Source organism: Odontomachus brunneus, unplaced genomic scaffold (assembly GCF_010583005.1).
Source record: "Odontomachus brunneus isolate Ranch 3 - 2012 unplaced genomic scaffold, Obru_v1 Obru_scaffold_001, whole genome shotgun sequence".
NCBI classification, from domain to species: domain Eukaryota; kingdom Metazoa; phylum Arthropoda; class Insecta; order Hymenoptera; family Formicidae; genus Odontomachus; species Odontomachus brunneus.
The window spans coordinates 4,252,835-4,275,977 of NW_022639451.1; the positions used below are offsets into that span (position 1 = coordinate 4,252,835).

Here is a 23,143-nt window from a genome sequence, read left to right on the forward strand (position 1 = left end):
TCTCTCTCTCTCTCTCTCTCTCTCTCTCTCTCTCTCTCTCTCTCTTCCTCCTCTCTTTTCCTCCCTCCTTTCCTCTCTCATTCTCTTTCTCTCTCTCTTGCTTCCTCTCTCGTTCACTCTTTAAGGCTCGTCTACAATACACGGAACAAGCTTGACGTAAAAGTTAGAATAACAAATAAAAATAATTTATTTCGCTCACGCCCATATTCTAGTTCCCTTACACCGGAAGTATTTCTCGTAAATAAGAAAAATAGAGAAATACAGTGTTAGGGAGTATGGGGGCGCGTAAGCGAAATAAATTATTTTTATTTCTTACTCCAACTTTTACGCCAAGCTTATTCCGCGTATTGTAGACGAGCCTTTATTCTACCCGAACAGAGAGCAGTAGGATAGCACGGACCAGCTCGCGGTAACGGTTTTGAGACTGCCTCTGGTGCGGAGACTCGTTCGCTGACTTAGCTCACTGGCTGCTTTCATAAAATCAGTGGACTATGAACCGAGGAATGTGTTGGAATTCTGAAATTATTCCGCCGAACGGGAGAGTATACCGAGTAGCGGACGGAATCTTTCTCCCGCGCCGACGCTGTTTCGCAGACGGCTGCTTTCGGCAAAAAGCCACGGAAGGGTTGGACAACGATCCGCGCCGAGAGTGCGAAAGCAAACAATACGACTCGTCGTCGTCCGTTTTCCGGATTCATTCGGGCGCTTGCGTCATCGATTGGCGATAAAATCGCAAATAACATATTGACAACGATAATCGATCAATTGTGCAAACTATAGAAATAAACGTTCGTCCGTGATTTACAACTAGCAGTTGCTGCCGTTGCGGATAATGTTGAATCGCATGTTGTTTGTTGCGAGCGTAAATTAGAAGAATTTGTTCGGAGGAATTAGCATTAGACGATTCGCGAGAATATAAGCTTCTCCTCGGCCTGAAACCGCAATTTCTACGGCAGTACTTTGTGACTCGGAAGGGGCACAAATTAACATCTCTAATCTAAAATAAGGCATTTTCGACTAATCCCGCGAAAACGCCGGTCTTGGCTGTTATCTAGGGCCATTGCCGGTCCCGGTTACTTATCCATTGTCTCGAACTTAAGGGAGATACAGTGGCCAGATCTTAAATCTAAATTGCGTCTGTTTGTCTCTGTCCGCTGCTCGGGCGGAACAAACGTATCGTTATAATCGACGATTAAGACATCGCCGCTGCGGACGTCTCGGATCTCCTTCATGTTCGCATGATCACGCACGCAGCACGATGAAATAAAACTTGAATCGAGCCTTACCTTTAACGTGAGAAGCGCTCCGGGAAATATTCCGAGTGCGGCCAAGCTCTGACTATGATCGGTGAGCTCGTGCTCTCCCAGCATTATATGTTGGTCATATGGTCCGGCCCCGCAAATCTGCATCGTCTGTAAAAAAGCACAATTCGCCCGTTTAATCCACACTGAGGGAAATTATCAAATAAAAAAATAATCAAACAGACACTTCCGATCAAGCTTTGCGTTCGATCGAGATATTCAATTCAATTCCCAATTGTATACTTCCAATCGTAAGAAAAAAACGGTGACTTGAATTTTAACTCCAGTTATTTGCCAGGATCAACCTTATTTTATGGAGGTCAACTTTATTTTCTTTAAATATCTCTAAAGTGGTATAAAACTTTCACCGTAAAATTCCTCTCTTGATTTCATTAAACTATATTGCATTTTTTTAACTCATAGCAAATACAAATTAGATATATTTTGCATTCTGTTTTTCGAGGAAAATTACAATAAAGAAAAAAGAAATCTACGTATGCTTGTTTAGAAAAAAACCATCCTGAGGGAATCGTGCAATAATTTTAAGTCACCACTGAAGCAATTAATGCCCAACATTGTTTAAACACAGCAAGTTTCGGTAATAATCCATGAAAAATATCGAAACAACCTGGACAAAAGTCCAGATACATATCTACATTGGTCTATCTAGTGTACGAAAACGACCTAAGAGGAAACAAAAAATTAATCCAAACCCTACTAAACTGCAAAGATCGGTAATGTTTATGAAGATGACTTATAATGCACGTGGTTGCAAAGCTCCTCCGTGGCTGTGAGGTCTACGGCCGTGTAGAAAAACAGAGGCCAACGCGAAAGGGTGTGAGAGGGTCGCTGTTTGACATTCTAGAAGTAGAATGTGCGCGCGACGGGCATGAGCCGCGGTAATTGCTTAATTTGTGGTACCCGCCGTTGCGCGGAAGGGATAGCTTCCTCGCGTCTTCAGCGGGCGAGAACGTGCGTAGCTCGGTTTTACGATCGCCGAGGCGAGCCGAGTCGAGAACTGGAGAGTCGAAGGCTGGAAGGAGGAAAGGGATTGCGAGAAGGCGCCAGAAAACGAATAAGGGGCGGAGGACACCGTGTATAAGAACACGATTATGAGCACACGCGCGATTGCGTTCGCTCAAATGTGCGAATGAAGAAACGCTTAGGCATGCAACACTCATTCTCTCTTTTTTTTCTCTATGTATTTTTTCCTTTTATGTTAAATTATGCACTCACCGACGGAAACGATATAGATACAGACGGCGCAGGTCGATTTCGCACCGCCTCATCTCGCTACAGAGCGGCACCGGCAGCTCGCGTCACGCCGAAACAATCCGCGCCGGCGTGTACGGCGAGTGTTTGCAGAAGTTCATACAAGGGGGAAGAAAACGTGGCCGCGGCGAACAAGAAGAAGCACGGTCAGGGTCAAAGAACCTCGAGGCTTCCTCGTTAAAGGAAGGCGCCCAACGAGCGCGCGATAAATAGAGGTGGGTTTAACAAGGTTGCCAAGCAGCGGCGGGAGGCCAAATTGCCCCGAGAGGTTGAGGAACCTTTGATCCTTACGAATCTCAGCAGCCACCGCACCACATCGCTCATCGGAGGTTAGACAGGTGTGCGGGAGTGCGCGTCGACACACATATTATCATAATACTTATATATGTATATAAAATAGTAGAACGTCTGTCTATATCCATAAGTTCCCTATACATTCCTAAATCCTTTGATCTGGAGCGAATTTTGCATAGTTACACTCTAAAACTCTGCGGAAAATACAGGCTACCATGAAACTACCACGAAACTACTCCTTCCCCGCGATTCCATTCCCTTGACATTTCGTGACGACATGGAAAACGCCGGATGATTTTAGCCAGTCATAGATATATCTCGACCGCGTAGTCGCGTGTGGTACCGGAGTTTTCTCGGGGACGAGCGAGTACGACTTCTTCGACGGGCGCGCCGCGATTTACTTTCCAATTTATCCGTGAAAAATCCGACGCGGCCGTACGACCGCGTTTTTACAGCCGTAATTTCCCCGCGAACGCGAGCTATCCGGCGTGGACGAGCGTTTTTTCGCCGATGCCATTGCGTCCACGCCGCGAGCGCGCGCGCGCGCAATGAGAGTAAGAAAGGCGATCGAGCGGTACGGCGTGACGTGGGAAAAAATGGGACTGGTGACACGGAATGTGCTAGAAAGTAATATTTACAGGCGGCCGGCCACTAGGCGTTACACCGCGATTACGTAAAGCTGGCCGCGCTCGACGAAGATCAGCGCGGCGCGCTATTGTCCCGATTTTGCTTGCCCGCTAGCTCGCGACATAACTGCATTCGACCATGAAATTCAAACATTTTTATCGGCGGCCTTTTTGCACGCCAGCAAAAAGCAACGAGCGCGCGCGGCATGACTCGCTCGCATTTTTGTCAATCCGCGAACCAATCCGCGAACAGTGACACCCTTGAAATCGTGACGCCGCAACGCACCGCGCCGCGCTCGCGTCGCGAGATTTTCCAATGGAAAAGAAAAAGAGAAAAAGAATATATCTTTTGCGCGTTTTTCATTATTGCGAATAATTATCGTCCGATTTCCTCAGTGTATTTCGCTCGTGTACCTTACGCCTGTGTCATGTGTCGATCGTATGACGTTGCATTTTTAAATTAATGAAATCTGATAACTCTGATATCCAGAATCAAAATTTTAGCCCTACTTTCCATCCGCACTTTCTAACATCTGTGTATTCTGAAGGATCAGTGTATGTTTAATTCATATGGAAATTGAAATCCTATTTAACTCTATATAGCAGGAAATGCACAAAATGCCATTCGTAGGTTCTAAAATGACGTTAAATGGGATATTGAGATTGAAAATAGGATCAAAATTTCGACTCGGGACAGTTCAATTAATTTTCACGAATCCAACCATCTGAGCGCGTCGCACCGATTTTCACAACTGGACGGGAAACGAAATCGAAGATAAGAGATTAAAAAAAAAAAGAGTAAAGGAGGGGACAGTGAATGAGAGGAAGAGACCCCGGAGTCTCGTATTTCCATTGACGCCGACAGCCTCTCTCGCGGGCGGGCATTAAAAAGGGACGTGTGTTCCGCGGGGTGAAGGAGGCACGAACAAAAATTCGAGCCCGAAGGAGAGCCACGATAGAGGCAGATAGTGGGAGGGTGAGCGCGAGAGAAAAATACGCGGCGCGAAGAGAGACGGAGCAGGGAGAAAGAGTCAAATGGAAGGTTGAGTGGAGCGAAGTGGAGTGAAGTGGAGTGGAGAAGTTGGAGACCTGTTATTAGCGCGAGGTTTATGCTCTTTCGGGTTTTTGCCAGTGGCCCCGCCGGAGAGAGAAGGGGGCAGGAGAAGGCGGAGGAGGAGATGGCTACGGCCTCGCAATATAAATACGCTTAATAGTTTAAGCACACTGCCAGGGTCCGAGCATATGCTAACCAGCCATAACTACGCCTTTACTACTTTCGTCCACCCGAGAGTCGGAGGAGAATGAGGAACGAACCGAACGCCGTACCGTGTACGGCGCGCAGAGGGTAGCTCACCGGGTAGCGATCGTGGGCTCTTCCCATTTTCGACCCCGACAATAAGAGCACGCCGTAAAATACTTGCGCCGCAAATTGATTGATTATCCCGGTCGCTTTCGGCAGGTGGCCGAAGTAAGAGATCAAGATATCGACATCTCCGTCGATTTCTCTCGATATATATCACATTTCCTAGCAACTCTCTTCATTAATACCCGATTTTTTTTCTCTTCTTTCACAGATCCATTAAGTTCTTAAACTTATCCGAGATTTAAAGTAACGTATCAAAATGAACACATCTATCGATATATCGGGCATCTCTTTGTACAAGGTGAAATGCCATCGGTGGAGGTGTCGTCATGAGGTGAGCGTTACGAGTATGAAGATGAACAAAATTATGTGGACAAAAACACTTACCATTACTTTGAGTTCTTTTAAGGTGATCTCGGACGACACTTTGAGCTCATGCGATCCTTTTAATTTTCTCCTGGTTCGCGAGGGACGTACGTTCTCCATTTTTGGCCTCTTCGCCGCTACCTGCAACAAACGCACGAATTGTTTGACACGTGACATATAGATATGTGTGTAACATATAGATCAATTATTATTCTTCGTAATAAAGTATTTGTAACAATAGATTCTTCTTTTATAAAGCAAATTGTTTGATAATATGTATTTATTTCTCGTGTGAATATTTTCTCAATAAATACAAAAAAATATTGGATCCAAATAGAGACACGATGTGTATACAAAATGAAGATGCGTGTTTGAATAATGCATTAATAAAAATGGTTGCATTATTACATGTCGGATATTCTTGATATAAAATTCTTAAAACGCTCGATAACTTAAATAAAAGAAAGACATAATTGCGCGGTTGTACAAAATTACTCCTAATTCAGCATGAATCGAAAGCGAGCCACGTAAAAGGAAGTAGGCACGTCTCTTAAGGTCACTTCGAGCAGACGTAATAATACTTATTATATTGTGAAATGCATGAGATGGCATCTCAATTCCCCGTTATCGGTTAGCGTCGATCTGAAAAGACGACCGCGCTTCCAAGACACTCGATGACTCGGCACGTCAACCCATTAACAAAATTTCCTTGTCCATCTGAACGAACCAATACGACTCACGTACGCATATATCCAACGTAAGACTTTTAATTTTCACGGAATATTGAATGTAAAATAAAGTAAACGTATAAAGTAAACGTCACACTACGATAATGACACGCTAACGGATCATGACGTTCATCCTCTCGCACGTTAAACTTCATGTATTCAACGAAATCGACGTCTAAGCAACACTAGTTTGCGCAAGATTAATGTGTCAGAACAGATTTAATAACAGAATGTTAGTACAAATTTAATGATAGAACAAGTGGTCTCTTTCCCATACCTCGGAATTATTTTCTAACTTCGACTCCTCGTTGTCGTCGATACACTTGATGTAGATCGTCGCTCGATCGTATTTCAAGCTCTCCAATCGCTCCTGTTCGACCCTCGCCAACATACAAGCTGCACATGGACCTTAAGCAATACAAAAGACACCTTCATGACACTTGATGTAGTTGAAGCTGGTAGTGTTATTTATAAGAAATACTTATTTCTTTCGCCGTATCCGTGATACAGAAACTCATACGTTAATTGCGGAGAGAAAAATTGTCGCGGGCAAAGAATTATTTTTGCAACGACATACTCCGCCGCCGGCACAAGAAAGCAGGATGTGATCGTGATCTTCGTAACAACGCGGAAACTTAAGTTGACGCGGTCGGACGTCGGGCGCCACTATTAACACCCTCGGGGGGTCAGAGATTTCGTTGGCCCCGGCGAGCCCTCGAGAGGACCGGGACGACGGGCAGTTAGAAAGTCGAGCTGGAGGGTGCGTGGGTGAGTGGGTGGCGCGCGGCGATGTCGGGGTGGTGGCTCTTATCCCATGTATAATAGATTGCTTACGGCCGGCGAGATTAATACAGTAATTAATAATATACGGTGACCAGGGTGGTGTAAGAAGCGGCCATTGTTGCTGGTCGGACAGCACAAAAAGCGCTTCGGCCGGCCGGTCGGTCGGTCCGGAGCCAAAGCTCGTATCCGAGCGACTCTCCGAGCGTTACGTCATGTTCAGAGAGTTTTCCAGCCACCGAAGAGGGGTGAAGCGCGCGGGGGAGACGGGATCGTGACCCCGGCTGAATTCGAATTCGTCCTGCCCCGCGTAGCGCTAATTACCGGCTTGTAGGAGCCAATAAGAGAACGGCGTAAGAAGCTATTTGCCCGCTAACGAGTCGAAGAGATTTAGCGCGTAATTCGCCGTTCGCCTTCTCGCGGCGATCGAAGCTTTCGCGAACTAGAAGAATAAACGTTGATCGTCGCGCTCGCGTGCGCGACGAGAGAGATCACATGGAGCAAGGTGGATCGGGAGAGCGACAGACGTCCGTTCGGCGAGCTAATTCCCCGCAGCGGTAACGAAGGATAGGACGGAAGGACCCGCACGCCAAATGAATTCGAAGGTCCTCCCTTCGAATTCCTAATTACCCGCGGGGACATCCAGCGCGATAGGATCGTTTGCTATCGAGTTTAATCGGAAATACGAGAAGCTTAAGCTAATGAGAGATTCGTAGGGTCGCGAATGCAAATCTCTTCCGGCGTGCTACAAACAGAGCGATGTCGCTATCGCGAGAATGCCAGTCGCACTTTTCAAGGCGACAGCGATAGGCTAAGATTCCGCCAGCTGAAGGATTCTGTTCCTCTGATCTTTAGTTCTCCATGATACTCGCCAAGTACCGGTTGCGTGTGTTTTGCGACAAATGTAACTGATTTTAGAATCGTTTATTTACTTTTATCTGTTTTCTGCGACATCAAATCTTGACATATTTCTTTAATTTTTGTGACATTAAAAAAATTGTTCGTTATTTTCGATTCATTAAAATAATTATGATAAGAAACAGTGATGGAAAAAATATTGATGACAATATTACTCTGATATTTCAAGGAGGCAGATTTCTGCAGGTTCCGATTACTGCTCGCATATTAAGATACAACCTCAGATTGATACGCAAACTTAAGGTCATGCAAAGGCATGAAAAAACTTTCGCGAATGTTCAGAAGAAGAAACAGTGTGAACCAATTTTATTGGTAAATAATACACAATAGGTTCTAACGGTTAGCGTGTAGATGAGACTAAAGGACAACACAGGAGCTCTAACGTATTTCCCTAAAGTGCCATCGAAGGGCAATCAAACCATAAACGAGCGTCGAGACAAAGTAGAAACTTGCGCGTTGTCGACACGAGGAGAAGTTTCGGGTTGCGAAGAGTCAGATTCCCGCGGATTTTATTTGGCCGCTTAAACGGCTTACGACATGTACCAAAGTCGCTTGGGATTCTGTAAGGTAAAAGTTTTAATAAGTTTGACCTGCAAATTGCACGGTTATTTGCATATCTCATCCTTGATATGCAAATATATAATGTAATTATTATTTCCCTTGAATTTGAGATCAGTCTATTTTCGTCCAATGTAACAAATTATAACCCTGTGATAATCTAAAAATGTCAACCTCGTCCAGAAGAGAGAGACTGTAATTACCATCGATAATAAGCAGCACGACACATTATTATATTGTGACACACACATAGACACATTTTTCTTCGACATTGACGAGTCGAACGAGATGTCCCACCTACTAATCATCGCTCTAATCACGCTTTGCCTGATCGATGATCATCGATCAAGAAAAGCAATTATCCGGTGATTACAGGCATGTCGAAATGAGTCTGGCATAGAGACAGGGTAACGTTCTTTTGAGCGAATGATTGGAAGATAGATAGAAAGAAGTCGTGAATGCGCCTGAAGGTGGAGCGACAACTTAATTCGAAGCGAGATATTGATACGAATCCCTTCGAGATTTTGCTGCGACTAAATTAAGTAATTTATCTGTTGGCTTAAGCAACCGAACGCTGAAACTAAGTCAAAAAGATCAAGAGACGCTTTCCTCGCACTGAATGCAAATGAATTAGTAGCGCGATCATCTCGAGTCAAGACGGAAGAAGGTACGGATTGTCAGAGAAAGCTCCTCGATCAAAATCGAAAGCACGTTAAGCGGAAAGACAGCAGTTTCGCTATTATATTAAAAGAGCTGAGCGACTTTCATTCATAACTCCCAAGTCACCCCGTGAATGAAAGATTGATGTTCCCCCAACCGTCGTGACTCGACGGCGAGAGCCGTCGACCCTTACTCAAATATGTTTTGAATCCTTTGGAGTTTCCGAGAGAGGGGAGAAGACTGTGCACCCCTCAGAAAGTAAATAATGACTTCTTATTTTGTCAACTGCATCACCGAATTAAATCCTTGCGGCTAACGACGCGGTTAAATAATAACGTGCTGCACGATCGTCTCATATAAATTTATTTCTCTAAATTAATCAATTTCCTGATTTTCCAGACAAATTTGTTCATCAACGATCACTGCTAGCAAATAATTGGCAGCTAGAATTAACAAATCTTCTGAACACGTCTCGACGTAGACGCGCAGCGTTATCGCCGTCGCGGTAGCCGAGGAAGATCGCCGTCGCAATAATGATTTCGCTAACGAACGTCTTCGAGAGCCACAACAAAGTCGAAATCTAATCCTCTTACAACAGGATGACACCGAGTCGGTAGCGGCAACGAGGGCGGCACTCGTGTAATCGGGTACTCGACGGCATTACGCGCGTCTCCTGCGGAATCCGCAAAATACGATTGTCACTCTGCGACTCGTGGAAATCAAGATCGAGAGAGAGAGAGAGAGAGAGAGAGAGAGAGAGAGAGAGAGAGAGGAAGAGCTACGCCGTACCTTTCACAACGCGACTGTCGCAAATGAGTAATCGCGAATTCGTTAATTAAACGACATAAGACGTTTCACTCCTTCTTTGCAATCGCATTTCGATTCGGAACGACAACGGTACAAAATATCAATCATACTCGTCGAGCTTTCCACGTCTACGTGCAACAGAACGATAATGAATAATAATTAAAATATACATTTACGAGTATAAATACGAATATCCTCCGCGATGTAAGGTAAAAGTATCTGGACATTTTGTGTCTAAACAGATATCTAACTTTGGACATTTTGTTATTGTTTAGTCTTTGAATATGAATATTTCAATATAGAATATACGTATACAAGAGAATTTGATAGTAAAAATTACTATAGGATTTTGTAGCTGAAGAATAAATAAATATTCTACAGTAATTCACTATTCTTTCATATGTGCTACTTATACTTTAGGAACTGAAATGTTATTAAAACATTCGCTATGTTTGTAACGAAATTTACTATGTTCTTTAGCAAGCCCTTACTGACAACCTATTTCTGGACTAAAAACTATAAAATTGAAAAGAATTTATATGGAAAAAAAAGAACTGTAATATTCTCTCTCCGTGTAAATATGTTGAACATATACATTAATTACACATTAAAAGTGTGTGTGTTTAAATAATCATATTTAAAACAATACATAACAATGTCCAAAATTAAGCATTAGTGTCCAAGCATTGGTATTTTTACCTCAACTTCAGTTGGCTGAGAGAGGACGAGGTCAAGCTGGAGCTTGATGGTTTAAATCAAACGATGTAGACGATTAGACACCTCTAGATTATCGAGGGTCTCCTTCTGACAGGATCGGAAGACGCGTCCCGGCATCGTTGCAAGAGGGGATCCGAGAGAGCGAGCTTTATCCTTGTTTTATCTTGTTTTCACCCAAACCTACGTCCCCTCCGTCCTCCACCTCCCGCCACGCCTCGCACACTCCACTACCGGAGGACGAGCATCGGTCATCTAGGCGCTCCATTTAATCCTGGAGGAAAAGGACCCCCCGTAGTCCACGGACAAGTGGGGATCTCCTTCGGGATAACAGAAGCGGCGAGGGAGAGAACGCGAGCGCCCGGACCTGGCAGGATGCGCTAATTCGTCCCTGCTGAAATTTGTCCTGCCCCAACTATGCTCGTTTCCTGCGCGATTACGCGAAAATGCTGTTTTTTTTCGTTTTCCGCACGTTAATGTTTTCACTGAGCCTCCCCCATATCCATATATCGGTCGTAACACGAAAGTAAGAAACGCACGCAATCGTCGCGTTGACCGTAAACGAATTTTCGATCTTCCTCCGAAGCAATTACCCGCGTAATTTGAGCGAGAGCTGAGTGATCGATTAGCCTGATGTGCGAAAGAAGATCTCTTCAAGAAGGCGAATAGTCACTTGAGTAACACAGATTGTCAGCACTCGTATCTGAGTGTAGAATTATTCTTCTCTTCTTATCATTGAAATGAAGAGCTTGTGTGAATCAAACTGATTATTAAATGAAACAAACTCTCAACCAGACAGCAACGTTCGCTGTCCTCCGACGGCACGTTTCAGGAGCTCTTGGTTTTTAAGCGAAAAAGTTCCAGGCGCAAGTCAATGGTGTGTATCCATAGAGGTTTCGGTGCAACGACTTTGGCCGCAGCGCGCCGGCACAATGTGAACACTCATAAGGGCATGTTCATTGGTCAACGGATGTATATATTAAGACGTGTCCGGCGCACTTGTCGCAGGGTGGGGACAGAGGGCTAACAAATGTCTCTCCTGAATCGTTTGACCCCTGGTAAGTTCAACCCCCTCAGGCAACTAAATCTCGAATCTCTCCAGGTCCACCCCCGCCGTCCCCGTCGCGGCCCTTGTACGTTTTGGCCGCACGTTTATGGAAGGACGCGGTCGCTGCAACGTAGGCGACCGCATTCTCAGGGAGGGAACTAATCAGCAAATTCGTGTTCTAAATCTAAATCGCCGTCCGAATATTAATTCGAGGCCGAGGTCTCCCCTACCCACCTCCGCCGGCTCCCGGCCCCGCTCGCCCGTCCATTCGTCCGTCTATCTGTCCCGCGCACACGGTTTTCTTGGTCCCGCTCACTCGTTCCTCATCGGTTTTGCGATACACAGCCAGTGCCGTACCTACACCACCGACACGTCTGATTTGTGGCACCGCCTGGCGCCTAAGCGATATTTACGAGCGACGTTCGGAGAAACGAAACAGCGAGCGGCTAACTCGCTCTCCGCGCGGCAACATTTCTTGAATCAGGCTTCGATCTAGCGTATAAGCTCGTCTGCCGGCAGATAATAGCGCGCGCAACACGATTTAATTGTCGATGCGCGCACGACCGCAGGAGAAATCCCGTCCCCTGATTGATTCCGATCCGAAGACCCGCGTCTGAATCTCGTCCCCGACGAGGCTGTATGCTATTAATCGAGCGCGTTGCTGCGAAAGGTGCGCGGTAATAGCTTCTTTCGAGCAACACGGAAGTCTATTTCGCTGATCGGATTAGTAGAGCCGATACACGACGTCGTTCTTTCAATCTTCGATGGAGGAAAACAGCCGCCGGGGCAGCGCGAGAGCAAAGCAAGTCGAGCGTTCAAAGGATCCAACCTCGTATACGATTTCGCGTTTGAGATCATCTCATCGAATCGTGTATCGCGCCCTCCGTATCACGTTAATTAGCACGTAACACCTGAGACCGCTTGTTTTCTCCTTCCGACTAAGAGCTTACACGCAGACCGTCAGCTCTCTCTCTCTCTCTCTCTCTCTCTCTCTCTCTCTCTCTCTCTCTCTCTCTCTCTCATCAGGACGCTCAGGCCCCGTAATTGCCGAGTAAGACGTCTCGTGTTAAGTACCGATCGGCCTCCGATGTGTAACGCGAGTCAGCCGCGCTTCTTCTTTCCCTCCGCTTGGCTTTTCCCGCGCGAGCCGTCATCGAGCCGCGCCCCGGAGCAAACGAGGCGCAGAGGGTGGTATTCAATCGCGTCACCTCCGGTTCTGTCAACCGGCGAGCTAGCGAGGATCCAGCCTCCAACGAGACGGGAGTATCGGGAGTAGCCGGGTGATTGATACGAGGTTGGACGGTGCCTAATGTGCCTTCACGATCGAGGGAGACGGAGGGAAGCAGGGAGAGACAGAGAAGCGAGAAAAGGGGATCCTTGGAGGCTTTAAGAGTAGCACGATCGTCCAGCTAGGACTCGTTAGTCAGGGCCGTATCAGTCACCGAAAGCAACCCTCTATTTTTTGCGTCTAGCAATCCGTTCTTCTCCCTTTCGCGCCCGTCCGTTGTACCCGCAAAGCGCGCCCCCGAAATAAGCTAAATCGCCCGTTTGTTTGCCCGGTGAGTTCAGTCCGTCTCTTCTCTTTGCTCTTCTTCGAGATATTGGCCGTGTTTTGGGAAATAAGCGGTCGCGACACTTTCGCGATAATACTGTGACCGTGGATTTCATTCTGAACATATTAAATAAGAAAATCGTCGCCATGGTTCTCGATGAAACTTTGCACGTTCAATTTTCTACTACAAATTTATCCTATGGTCCTTATTGGTGCTGATTGGAATTCCAATCAGTTATCTGGTTTGCATAAGGCGATATTAACGAAAATTAATTATTAATCAATAATTAAATTAATAGGGCCTTTTAGAGCCAAGCACAGTGCTGTTAAAAAATAAATCAATTTTATCAATAAATATGAAATTATATAATATCTAGGCATTATTAATAATGTCCTAATTATTCCAATAAAGCACTGGAATAAGGCTCAATGATTTTCAGTCAAAAACAAAATAAAAAAATATGGCTAATGTGAGCGCAAGAGTTAGTGCTCAAACCTCACACACACAATTGATTTTAATTTAAATACTAACTCCTGCGTTCAGGCTCACATTTTTTTATTTTGTTCGTGATCCTAATTATTAATTAGTTCTTATCATTAATAAGGTTCCAATTATCACGAACGAAATAACTAATTAGTACCAACATAATCAGGACCATGGGATAAGCTTCTAGTCAGGCTCTTGTTTGTACTAAGCGTTCGCATTTAATGCTACGTTGACACGAGATTTGCATATCCGCGGTAAAGACCATCGATTGAACTTTAAACATCTCTATCTGCAACAGTGTCGTGACGGTGTTTCGCGCAGCGATACCGGCTATCCGATTCGCCGCCGCCAACGAGAGACGAGATTTTTGCAATTCAGATGTTGTCGTCGGCCGCCCCGGGCGGCCTCGTCGTAGCTCCTCGTCGTCGTCGTCGTTCCTGAGAACCGGAGAAGCGGCTTGACAAATGCCCCCGTAAAAAAAGAGGTGGTGCACTCGCGATCGAGAGACGGACAAGACAATGGGATGTTTAGAGGTCCGGATGCTCACGCTCACGATAAACGCCGGCTCGAGACGGCGGCCAGCACGAGGCAGGACGTTAAACATCGTACCAGTTCTCGCGTCAGCGGTCCCCGATGCTACCGTCAAGACCCAATTTGCCTGCCGGACGGCCGACAAGGATCGCTCGTCCCGAGGAAGCGCCGCGACACGTGCCGGGGCTCGGGTGAATCTTAATCTCGCTTCGGAGTTGCGCGCTCTCCCTAGGAATTCATTTAATCCATCGATCGATCTACTATTATCTGCGCAGTGAGCGACGGGACGCGAAATTATATTGAGGAAATTTACTGGGACACACTGGAGTATTATCCGAGTACACTCGATTTTGCGACCGCGAGCGCGGAAGGGAATTATTCATAGGACGAAATCGACGAAACAACGGAAATGTCGAAGGAGTAAGCAGCCCGAAGACGGCTGCGAAACAGGGGCGAGAAACTTTTGAGAAGGCCATTTGCGCTCGTCTCATCCTACTCCCCGTCACATCCCCGACGTGGCGGTGCTTTTTCTGCCAGTTAATTTTCAGGATACTTCTTAATTATAATGAGACACTTTGGGGCCTGGAGGAGAAGCCAACTGAGAAGATAGAACGGGGACAGGAGGTGGATTTATGTAAATCGGCGGCTAATGTCTTCTGGCATTATTCCTTGGGTTAGGTTGGGAGAGAGGTGGAGTAGAAAGCCCGCGGCGGCGGGACGGGAGCGACACACGCGTTACGTTCCTTTCTATTTGTTTGAAATATATCGCCGAACGGGATCGCCGAGCGTAACTTCTGTATCACGGTCATTATCGACAAGATATCCTGTATATAATCATAATACGCGTGTTCTCTAAGTACCAACGTCACGTTTCCATATACGTGTCTTTAATCGGAATAAATTTCGAGGAAAAAAACGCGCAGAACGTGTTCGATTGTAGTTGCGTTGTCGCAAGTGCTATACGCAAAGAACTATTAATAATTTACATCATGTAAAATATCAACTAAAAAAAATGTGTATGAATTAAAATTTCTATTGAAACGAGATTTTTACGCCCCCGCATTGAGGACTTCGTACATCTCAATATGAATTGAAATTACTAACAAACAATGAATGAAAAACAAACGTGACGCGGACAAAATTTGTGTAATAGCGCGTAACGTCGTAAACGACTGGAATTATTCAGAAAATCGTTTGGATTTTGCGTCGTAAGTTTGGATTTTGTGTGTATTTGCACTCACCAGGAGTCGTTTGATAGTCATCATCAGTCTTCTTTATGGTAATGGGATAGTCGACTTCGTAGAATTGCGCGAGCTTCGACCATTCCTCCGCGGTTACTATACTGTATCTGTAACAATTAAATAATATCTCTTAGTACGATTCTCTGGCAAAGAGACAAACTCACAGTTTCTCCTGTTGATATTTATGAAATATTCACAAAAAAACGATGCGTTCTCCTTCGCGTTCTCTCTCTCTCTCTCTCTCTCTCTCTCTCTCTCTCTCTTTCTCTCTTTCTCTTTCTCCTTCTTCCTCGCTCTTCTGTGAACGCGATTGGACGAGAGACGTATTTGCAAGATGGAATTTGCGATTTTCCGACAACGGTGTAGAATCCGTAATGCTTTTTGCATCACCTCCCTTAATTATACCGCAAATTAGAAATTTCTTGCTGTGCCACGGCTCCAGCTTTTTGCCTTTGCAATTGTTCGCTCGATCCTGGCGTGGTTCCTGAGTCGCGTATCGCGAGGAAATCTCGCCTCAGTGTGTAATCAATAATATTTCGCCAACTATTGCGCTATTAATGTACGTAATTTCGAATCAATCTATCATCGCGACAATATCGATTTTACATTGACCGCGAATAATTACTTCAGAGTATCACACGTGTAGCCAATTACTACTAACCGGAAGGATAAAAGCGCATCGATCGAATATAAACTACAGTGTGTAAACAAGCGAAACTTCCAAGAAGCCAGACTTGTTCGCTCTCAGCATAAATTTAGTTCTCACAGTGGACGTGCGACTCATGGAAGTCATATTTCTAAAAAAAAATAATAAACAGCGCAATATCGCAATAATCGATCAATCAAGCTCGATTAAGACGGTAGCGCGATCGACGATAATTGGCTCGATCATTTATCCCTCCATAGAACGACAGACGGTTATACAACGACCGATTGGCGATACGAAAACAAAAGAGGGAGAAAGGGAGCAAGGAAGAGAGAGAGAGAGAGAGAGAGAGAGAGAGAAGAGAGGGAGACAGAGACCCAGCGGTACGAAACGATGATGACTCGACCGATAATTAGTTGCGCGACATTAATTTCGATTCAGCGCAATATGCCGCGCGGTCTCATTTGAATTTTCACGGGGCAAAAACGCGCGGACGAGCTTGTCGTCTCTCCTGTGTATTTGCCTAACGCCCGAATAATGGTGGGTGCATCGAGGAGAGACGATGAAAGGAAGCGGAGGGGTGAGATCGGCGCGCAGAAAAAATATATGCTAGCCAGGCTATACGCGATATTCGACGGGTGTCTCTCTCTCTCTTTCTCTCTCACTCTCTCTCTCTCTCTCTCGCCTTTTGCTATATTTTCGCTTCAGCATCTTCAATCTAAATAATGAAACAATGCAATCTTATATTTTTCACACAAAGGAATAATATTTCGAGAATATCGTCGAGTGCCGTTCAATACCACGAAGATTATTGAACGAATAAAATGGATATTTTGATTATACCAACGCCTCTTAATTATCATACTTTTAGACACACGTGAGGAGCGATAAGCCGCGGGAAGGGAAGCTACGAGGACGGCGAGTGTCCGTCGGCATCCCCGATAGACACGAGAATCGCCATCGTACGTGGGGCGAAGATGGCAAAAATGATTTTTTAACGGTCTCGCCGAGGCGCGGAGTAAAAGCGGACGACTTAAGCCGCCGGCTATCTTAGGCAGATAGTGGACAATGCTTTAGCATAATGGTCGGGGGATGTTGGATGGCGCGTTAGCCCCGGGGGCGTGCGAGTGACATTTTCGCGTATCCATCACGTCACGGGAGCCGAGGAACGAGAGCAGGGGCAAGGCGAGGAAGGGAAAGGCGTGCCAGGAGGTCACGCACTTTCGCTTTATAATATAGTGTCCTTCGAGAAATTCCTGCCAAGGAAAAATCCCCTCCCGAAAGCACGTGAAGCTACCTCCTTGTGTGTATCCCCCGAGCGATTAACTTTATTTTCGCAGAAATACGACTTTCTCTCGCCCGCAAGACTCGTGCAGCAGCTACATTAGGACGCGCGTGTATATTTCCGTCTTTGTTCCTCCTTCTTAGAATACTTTTCAGCAAAGTACACGATGTGTACTTACAATTCGTTGTTGATCCTGGGCGCGTACAGAAATCCTTTGTGCTCGCACAGGAGCGACGCGTTCTGGATGCCTGGCGGCGGTGCTCTCGAATATGTCTCCGCGTATCTGAAACATTGAGATGTACGTATGTGTGTTAAACACCTGAAAGTAGCAGTAATAATAATAATGTGTGTGCTTAAGTATCACGAGAAATTAACAATTAACGCTTATATCACACCGCGATAAATAATACGTGAATGTACAAGTCTTTTTTTCGAATTAGCTCCGTTTGAAAAGAGAAAGAAGATTCAACAGCTCGGTAACCTGTAAGCGAGTTGAGTGTTCTCGATAATGTGAGCTCGCCCGTGACACGATCTTATGGATCACGAACCAGAAAGACGGCAACGAGAACGACGACGACAACGACGACGACGACGACGACGACGACGACGACGACGACGGTGAACGTTTCCTTCGGGACTTTCCGGAGGTGATGTTTAGGGGACGGGGTTGTGCATCATTTTTCACATACCACGAGGGGGCGGATGGTTTTTGCCATTCCCCTAGCCGACGACCATCCAGATAATGCTCTTAAAGACAGATATCTCTCGCGAAACGAGCCAGGTACGCTGTCATGCGATTGTACCACGGGAATAGACGGAAATCTCTTCGAATTTACACGCTACGGTATGTAAGCCCGAAAAATTTAGAAATCTATATATATTTGGAATTAAAAATTCACATTAGCCAATTCTTTCAATCCTTTGCTGCACCCTCATAACTAAAAGTCTTAGTAAAACGAAATTAATTGTAAAACGACCAAGAGACGTGAATCAGAATATCGCGCAAAAGAAAATTAATTCCTGAATTTAAAATTCATTTCAGAGTTGATTAAAATTTCCCGAAAAGCGGGAGTATTCTCAACAAAAACGGGAAAACGATTTCCGACAATCCGGGAACAGGATACGCTCCTCAAAACGCAATACCGAATACGAAGGATATCGGAGATACATCGCGAGTTCTCCCGCGAGCTTTGACGCGGAAAGGCGACTATCCGATGCCGTAGTTTAAAAATGTCCCTCCACCCCAACCCATCCCAGACGCGTTTTCCAGAAGCGAATGCGCGTATTAATTATGAGCCTTGTTCAAACAGGAGAACAGAGAAACGCCGCGCCGCAGGAGCGAACGGAGTCGCGGAGGGGAAGGTGGTCACCCTTATTACGGTCGAAGCCGGGACAACCCCGGTCTCTATGTCCCTCCGTTTCTCTCTTTTCCCGCGCCTCGCCCCGGCCCCTCCTTTTTTATTTCTGGTTCGAGGCTTTGTTTAACTTCTGTCGCGAAATTTTTCCGCCCCGCAACGATTATTGCTCCCCGGAGATCGCGGAGATGGAGGAGGAAAACAGGATTCGGTTTGCGCGCAGCTTTCCTGCCTTCGGACGACACACGTAGGGATGCAGAGCACCAACACGTGGACAGACATGAAAGCGTCAGACGGGAAAAGCCGTGTACATCTTCGACGGGAAATTAAACGACAGTTCTTCAGCTTTCTGCTGATATGCGCTATCGCTCGCAAGTATTTTCCGACCCGTATTTTTTATTTTATTGTCTCATCCCAAAAACACGGGGAAAATATTATAACAAAAATCGCAACAAAATTTTCGTGGTTTCGGGCCATACAGAATTATGACTAAAATCGCTATACGTTTGTTAAAAAATGTTATGCGCGTTTGACGTTTTTTACTACTAAATTATTGCAATTATTACTTGATTTATATTGTGTGCTAGATTGATCGTCAATTTTACTATTTCTATAGTAATTTGTACTACAATTTCAGTACACAGTTCAGTTTTACAAAAAATTGTAAAAAAAAGATATAATTTTAACGTAATTTTTGTTGCAATATTTTCTCCGTGTAGATTGGAAAGTATCTTTTCTTTAAGTAAAAACTAATGAATAGAAATGCAATTGATGATCAATCCTAAAATTCCGAAATCGAGAATTGGCTGGATATAAAATAGATCTATGCTTCTACAAGCGGGCGGAGATACTCATGAAGCGATAGCGCGTTATATTCTTGTTCACGGCGAAATAAGAAGAAATCTAGAAACAAGAACGTGCGAATTCGGCGAGCTCAGGAATGTCGGTTATACTCGAGCAACTACAGTTACTCGTAACATACAGAGGACAGTCATGGTGAATTATACTTGGCTTCGGTAGCGAAAGAATTAACGAAGGCGTTGGTACAGAGCGCCCGGCAAGGTCCGTACGGATCGTACGGTGAAGAAAAACGATCGAGCCGAGTCATTGTGGTCGGCGACTTATTGTTCGATATACCGGTGCATAATATCCTGTTCTATGCACGAACGAACCTAGTGACAGCATCATTGTGGATGGCCTTAATCAACCAAGACGGCCGCGCGTCGCACGATAGTGGGCCAGTCTTTGTGAAGAAAATGAAGCATTACACGGATACAATCCGATAGTGTCAGGTAATAATAATATAGCTGCAAAAAGAGCAAATGTGTCCGAGGAAATGATACGACAGATAAAACCGATCGATTTTCTATTCGTTAATATAATGGAACATTGTGAGAACGACGTTCCTTCGTCTCTTTAATATGTAATGATATATGTAATGTACGTATAACTCGTTTCAATACGGTTTGAATTTCTTTTTCGACGCACTTCAGAATGTAATCAATGGTCCGATGAGAAAACCTGTTTTTTATTAATTTCCAGAAATTAAGTTCTCTCATCGGTTACCATTCTGAAGTGCATCGGAAAGAGATGTTCAAACCGTATTGAAACTAAGTGTTACAGTGTGGGTTTAGACATGATAAAGTAAATAAAGGGACCTCATTATTGATGGGCTTGCTAGATATTATATTATTAATAATAATTCTTATTAATTATTATTACTGTTATTTATTATTAAGTGTTATTTCTAATAATTAATAATACTAATTATAATATTATTGTGGTGAGTCTGTTGGAAATAACTTCAATGTTGACCAATTGAGATCCCAATTTCATTGTGTCTAAATTATTTTGCGAGCCACTATGCACTACCAATAATGCATTTTACAAAGTGCATTTTGCAGTGCACTTTATATCATAACAGATATTGCAGGTTCTTATTCGTACGATATGAGGTATTATGCGATACAACTAAATCGTTGCTTCTAACCATTTTCGCTTCGTTATTCACGAAATTACGATATTGGCCCGAACGAAGCGTTCTCAAGGAGAAATGCGTTCCTTCATAGATGCGAATGTACTCATACTTTGCCTCGATATAACTTCCGTATCTCCGCTCGCTCGTGTTTGTATGAGAAAAATTCGTTTGGATAATTCGTCTCCGTCTCTCTCCCTCTCTTTCTCTCTCTTTCTTCTCTCCGTTTCGCTCCTCATCCGACGGTCGTTCATGTTCGATGAAGGAGCCGCCTTTATCCGCTCCTTCTCTCGCGTGCGCATTCCTCTTCAGCAGAAATAAATCTTATGTTTTCGCGTATAAGCGGCCTTTTAATATCACCACCCTTGATTTACCGCCGCAGACCGTGCATCTACGCGTAAGAGAGGCCGAGAGAGAGAGAGAGCTCCCCGCATGTTCCGCTGACATTTGTCTTCCGGCAACCCCGAGACCCGACGACACGAGTGTCCCTAGGTTTTCCCTGATTTAGCGCTCCACCCGCCGGTATTTGACTAGATGATTCTCGATCTCCTGAGAGATTACCGCTCTTGTCAACGAATTATTGGTCGCGTGCGGGAGAGACAACGATTGAAAGCCGGCCTAATGGCTCGAAACAAATGCTTACGAATTTCCGCTCAAACTAATCAACGCAAAATCATCATGTATACTCGATACAATACACGCTGAAGATGGCGAAATTATTATGCAGGAAGATAATCAGAGCTGAAGGACTAATTGTTACGTTAGTTACAATTAATTAAAGCACGATCAATGAATTTCCCAGTCCTCCAAACTACGTGAAACTTCATTAGGAAAATAAGAGTCTTTAAGAGGCAGGCATAGGTATTACAGTGCTATAATAAAATCAACTTCATTATTATTATAGCACTATAATGCTCGTACCGGGCTCTTAAAGACCCTTATTTTCTTAATTATCTCTCATCAGAGCCATTAATATTCTTCTTGTATTTAATACCTGTTCAACTACATCTACCACTACCTAATTCTCTGCCGATACATCAGAGGATGCAATGTAAGATCTCGCCATTTACATAGATAATTGGAATACTCAGAGTCCATTTAACTGCAACAGCGAGAACGAAGCGTTAGCGGGACACGACGAGAGACGGACAAGATGCATCCTACGCGTCCGCTGCACCGGTTATGCAGCTCCGAACGGACGGACGCCGAGTGCATTGGAGCGTTGCGGTCATTACAAGAGGGGCCCCTACGTGTCCGTGGTAAAAGGTCCTCGGTGTGTCCGGGTATTGAAAAAGGAATCCCAAAAGCCAGTCGTCAGATAGATGGCGAAAGGGAGGGAGGGAGGGGCAAGGGAGAGAAGATGGTAGGGAGGGAAGACGGGAAGGACAGAGCAAGAGAAAAACAATGTTGCTGCCGGTTACCGCGGGACACTCGGAAAATAAGAGAACTACGTGCTGCAGAGCCCGCGTGTGTCCACGCTGATCACGAGAAACGAACCGAGCGACGCGACGGGACAAACTGCGATGTACGCCGCGCCGGACTTTCCGGCTGCCGAATGTCCGCCGGCAGGTCTGACGGCGGACTTGAGTTTCCGGCGACCGCGTACACGAAGTGGGTGTCAATTCAGAGTGAAGGGATATAATGGGTCATACGGGTCATAGCCAAACAAATACTTTGGAAGACAAAAGCGAGGATGGCGCGCGTCTCAAAATAAAAGACGAACGCGTTCTCCTCTCTTTCTCTCTCTTTCTTTGATATCTCTCGTACATAAATAATCTTTGGATGTTCTTTCTGCAAAAAAAAGTTCCCGGGCGAACAAAGCAATACGACGACTGTCGTCCTGAATGCATCTCTTCCTCGTATTCACACGTGATCGCAATTAATAGAACAATATTAATCGCGCGCGAAATAATAGCGCCCGAGCTACAAACGTCCGTATTTTGTTCGCATTTAATCGACGATGACGCATAACCCGCGGTTTTATTTTCTAAAGTACACGCGATAAAAATGCGACTGCGAGGTTATTACAAAAGCTAGCATGACTTCGACGTATGTCCTGGAAATCGTGGTGATTTAACGCCGGGCATTCCGGCCAAGTTCGTGACGCGCTCGCAGCACGAAGAGAACCGATCCTCGCCCCTTGCACCTGTGAAGTATTTACAAACTTCGTTCGTAACGAGACTTCCTTAACGGTGAACGGGAAACAATAATCGCGCGTATTGTACTCAACCTGCATTCCAGGAGTTATCACCGCGGGAAGAGGAGCGAAATCTTTAAAGCAATTGTTGAAACCCACAGACAATGCGATAAATTCCCAAAAGGAGAGAATTTCGTCCATTTCCAATGATATCAGAGAAGAAGTCTTCCATTAAAGCCTAAATTTAATAAAAGTTCAATGCAAAGGCGTCATTTAATTCTTTTTTTACTTAATTCGAAAGGAAGACGGACTTGATTAAGAAAGATTAAGAATCTCACGCAGCGCGGAGAAATACATTTCTCCAATTAGAGATGATCCGACATCCAACCTTCGTTATCTCGCGCACGCACGATTGTGTCTTCGTTACGCGACATTAACGCTTCCTCCTCTCCTGCGCAATTCCCAGAAAGAAGAAAGTGTATCATCATCATCGCGACCC

The 23,143-nt window shown here is 45.0% G+C and overlaps 1 protein-coding gene across 11 annotated transcripts in view; it reads right to left on the reverse strand.

The window, feature by feature from the left end:
• Positions 1 to 23,143, reverse strand: part of LOC116851463 (ubiquitin carboxyl-terminal hydrolase 48-like) — a 61,620-nt gene that overhangs the window by 21,783 nt on the left and 16,694 nt on the right. For 10 of the 11 annotated variants that reach the window (XM_032830939.1, XM_032831336.1, XM_032831111.1 and 7 more), the window contains 5 exons: positions 17,356 to 17,460; positions 15,247 to 15,353; positions 6,228 to 6,358; positions 5,244 to 5,363; positions 1,287 to 1,412 (listed from right to left, as the gene is read on the reverse strand). In XM_032830939.1, the coding sequence (XP_032686830.1) occupies positions 1,287 to 1,412; positions 5,244 to 5,363; positions 6,228 to 6,358; positions 15,247 to 15,353; positions 17,356 to 17,460 (589 nt within the window). Of the gene's footprint in view, positions 1 to 1,286; positions 1,413 to 5,243; positions 5,364 to 6,227; positions 6,359 to 15,246; positions 15,354 to 17,355; positions 17,461 to 23,143 lie in introns of those variants that run through there. The other variant, XR_004379649.1, reaches the window with a different exon arrangement.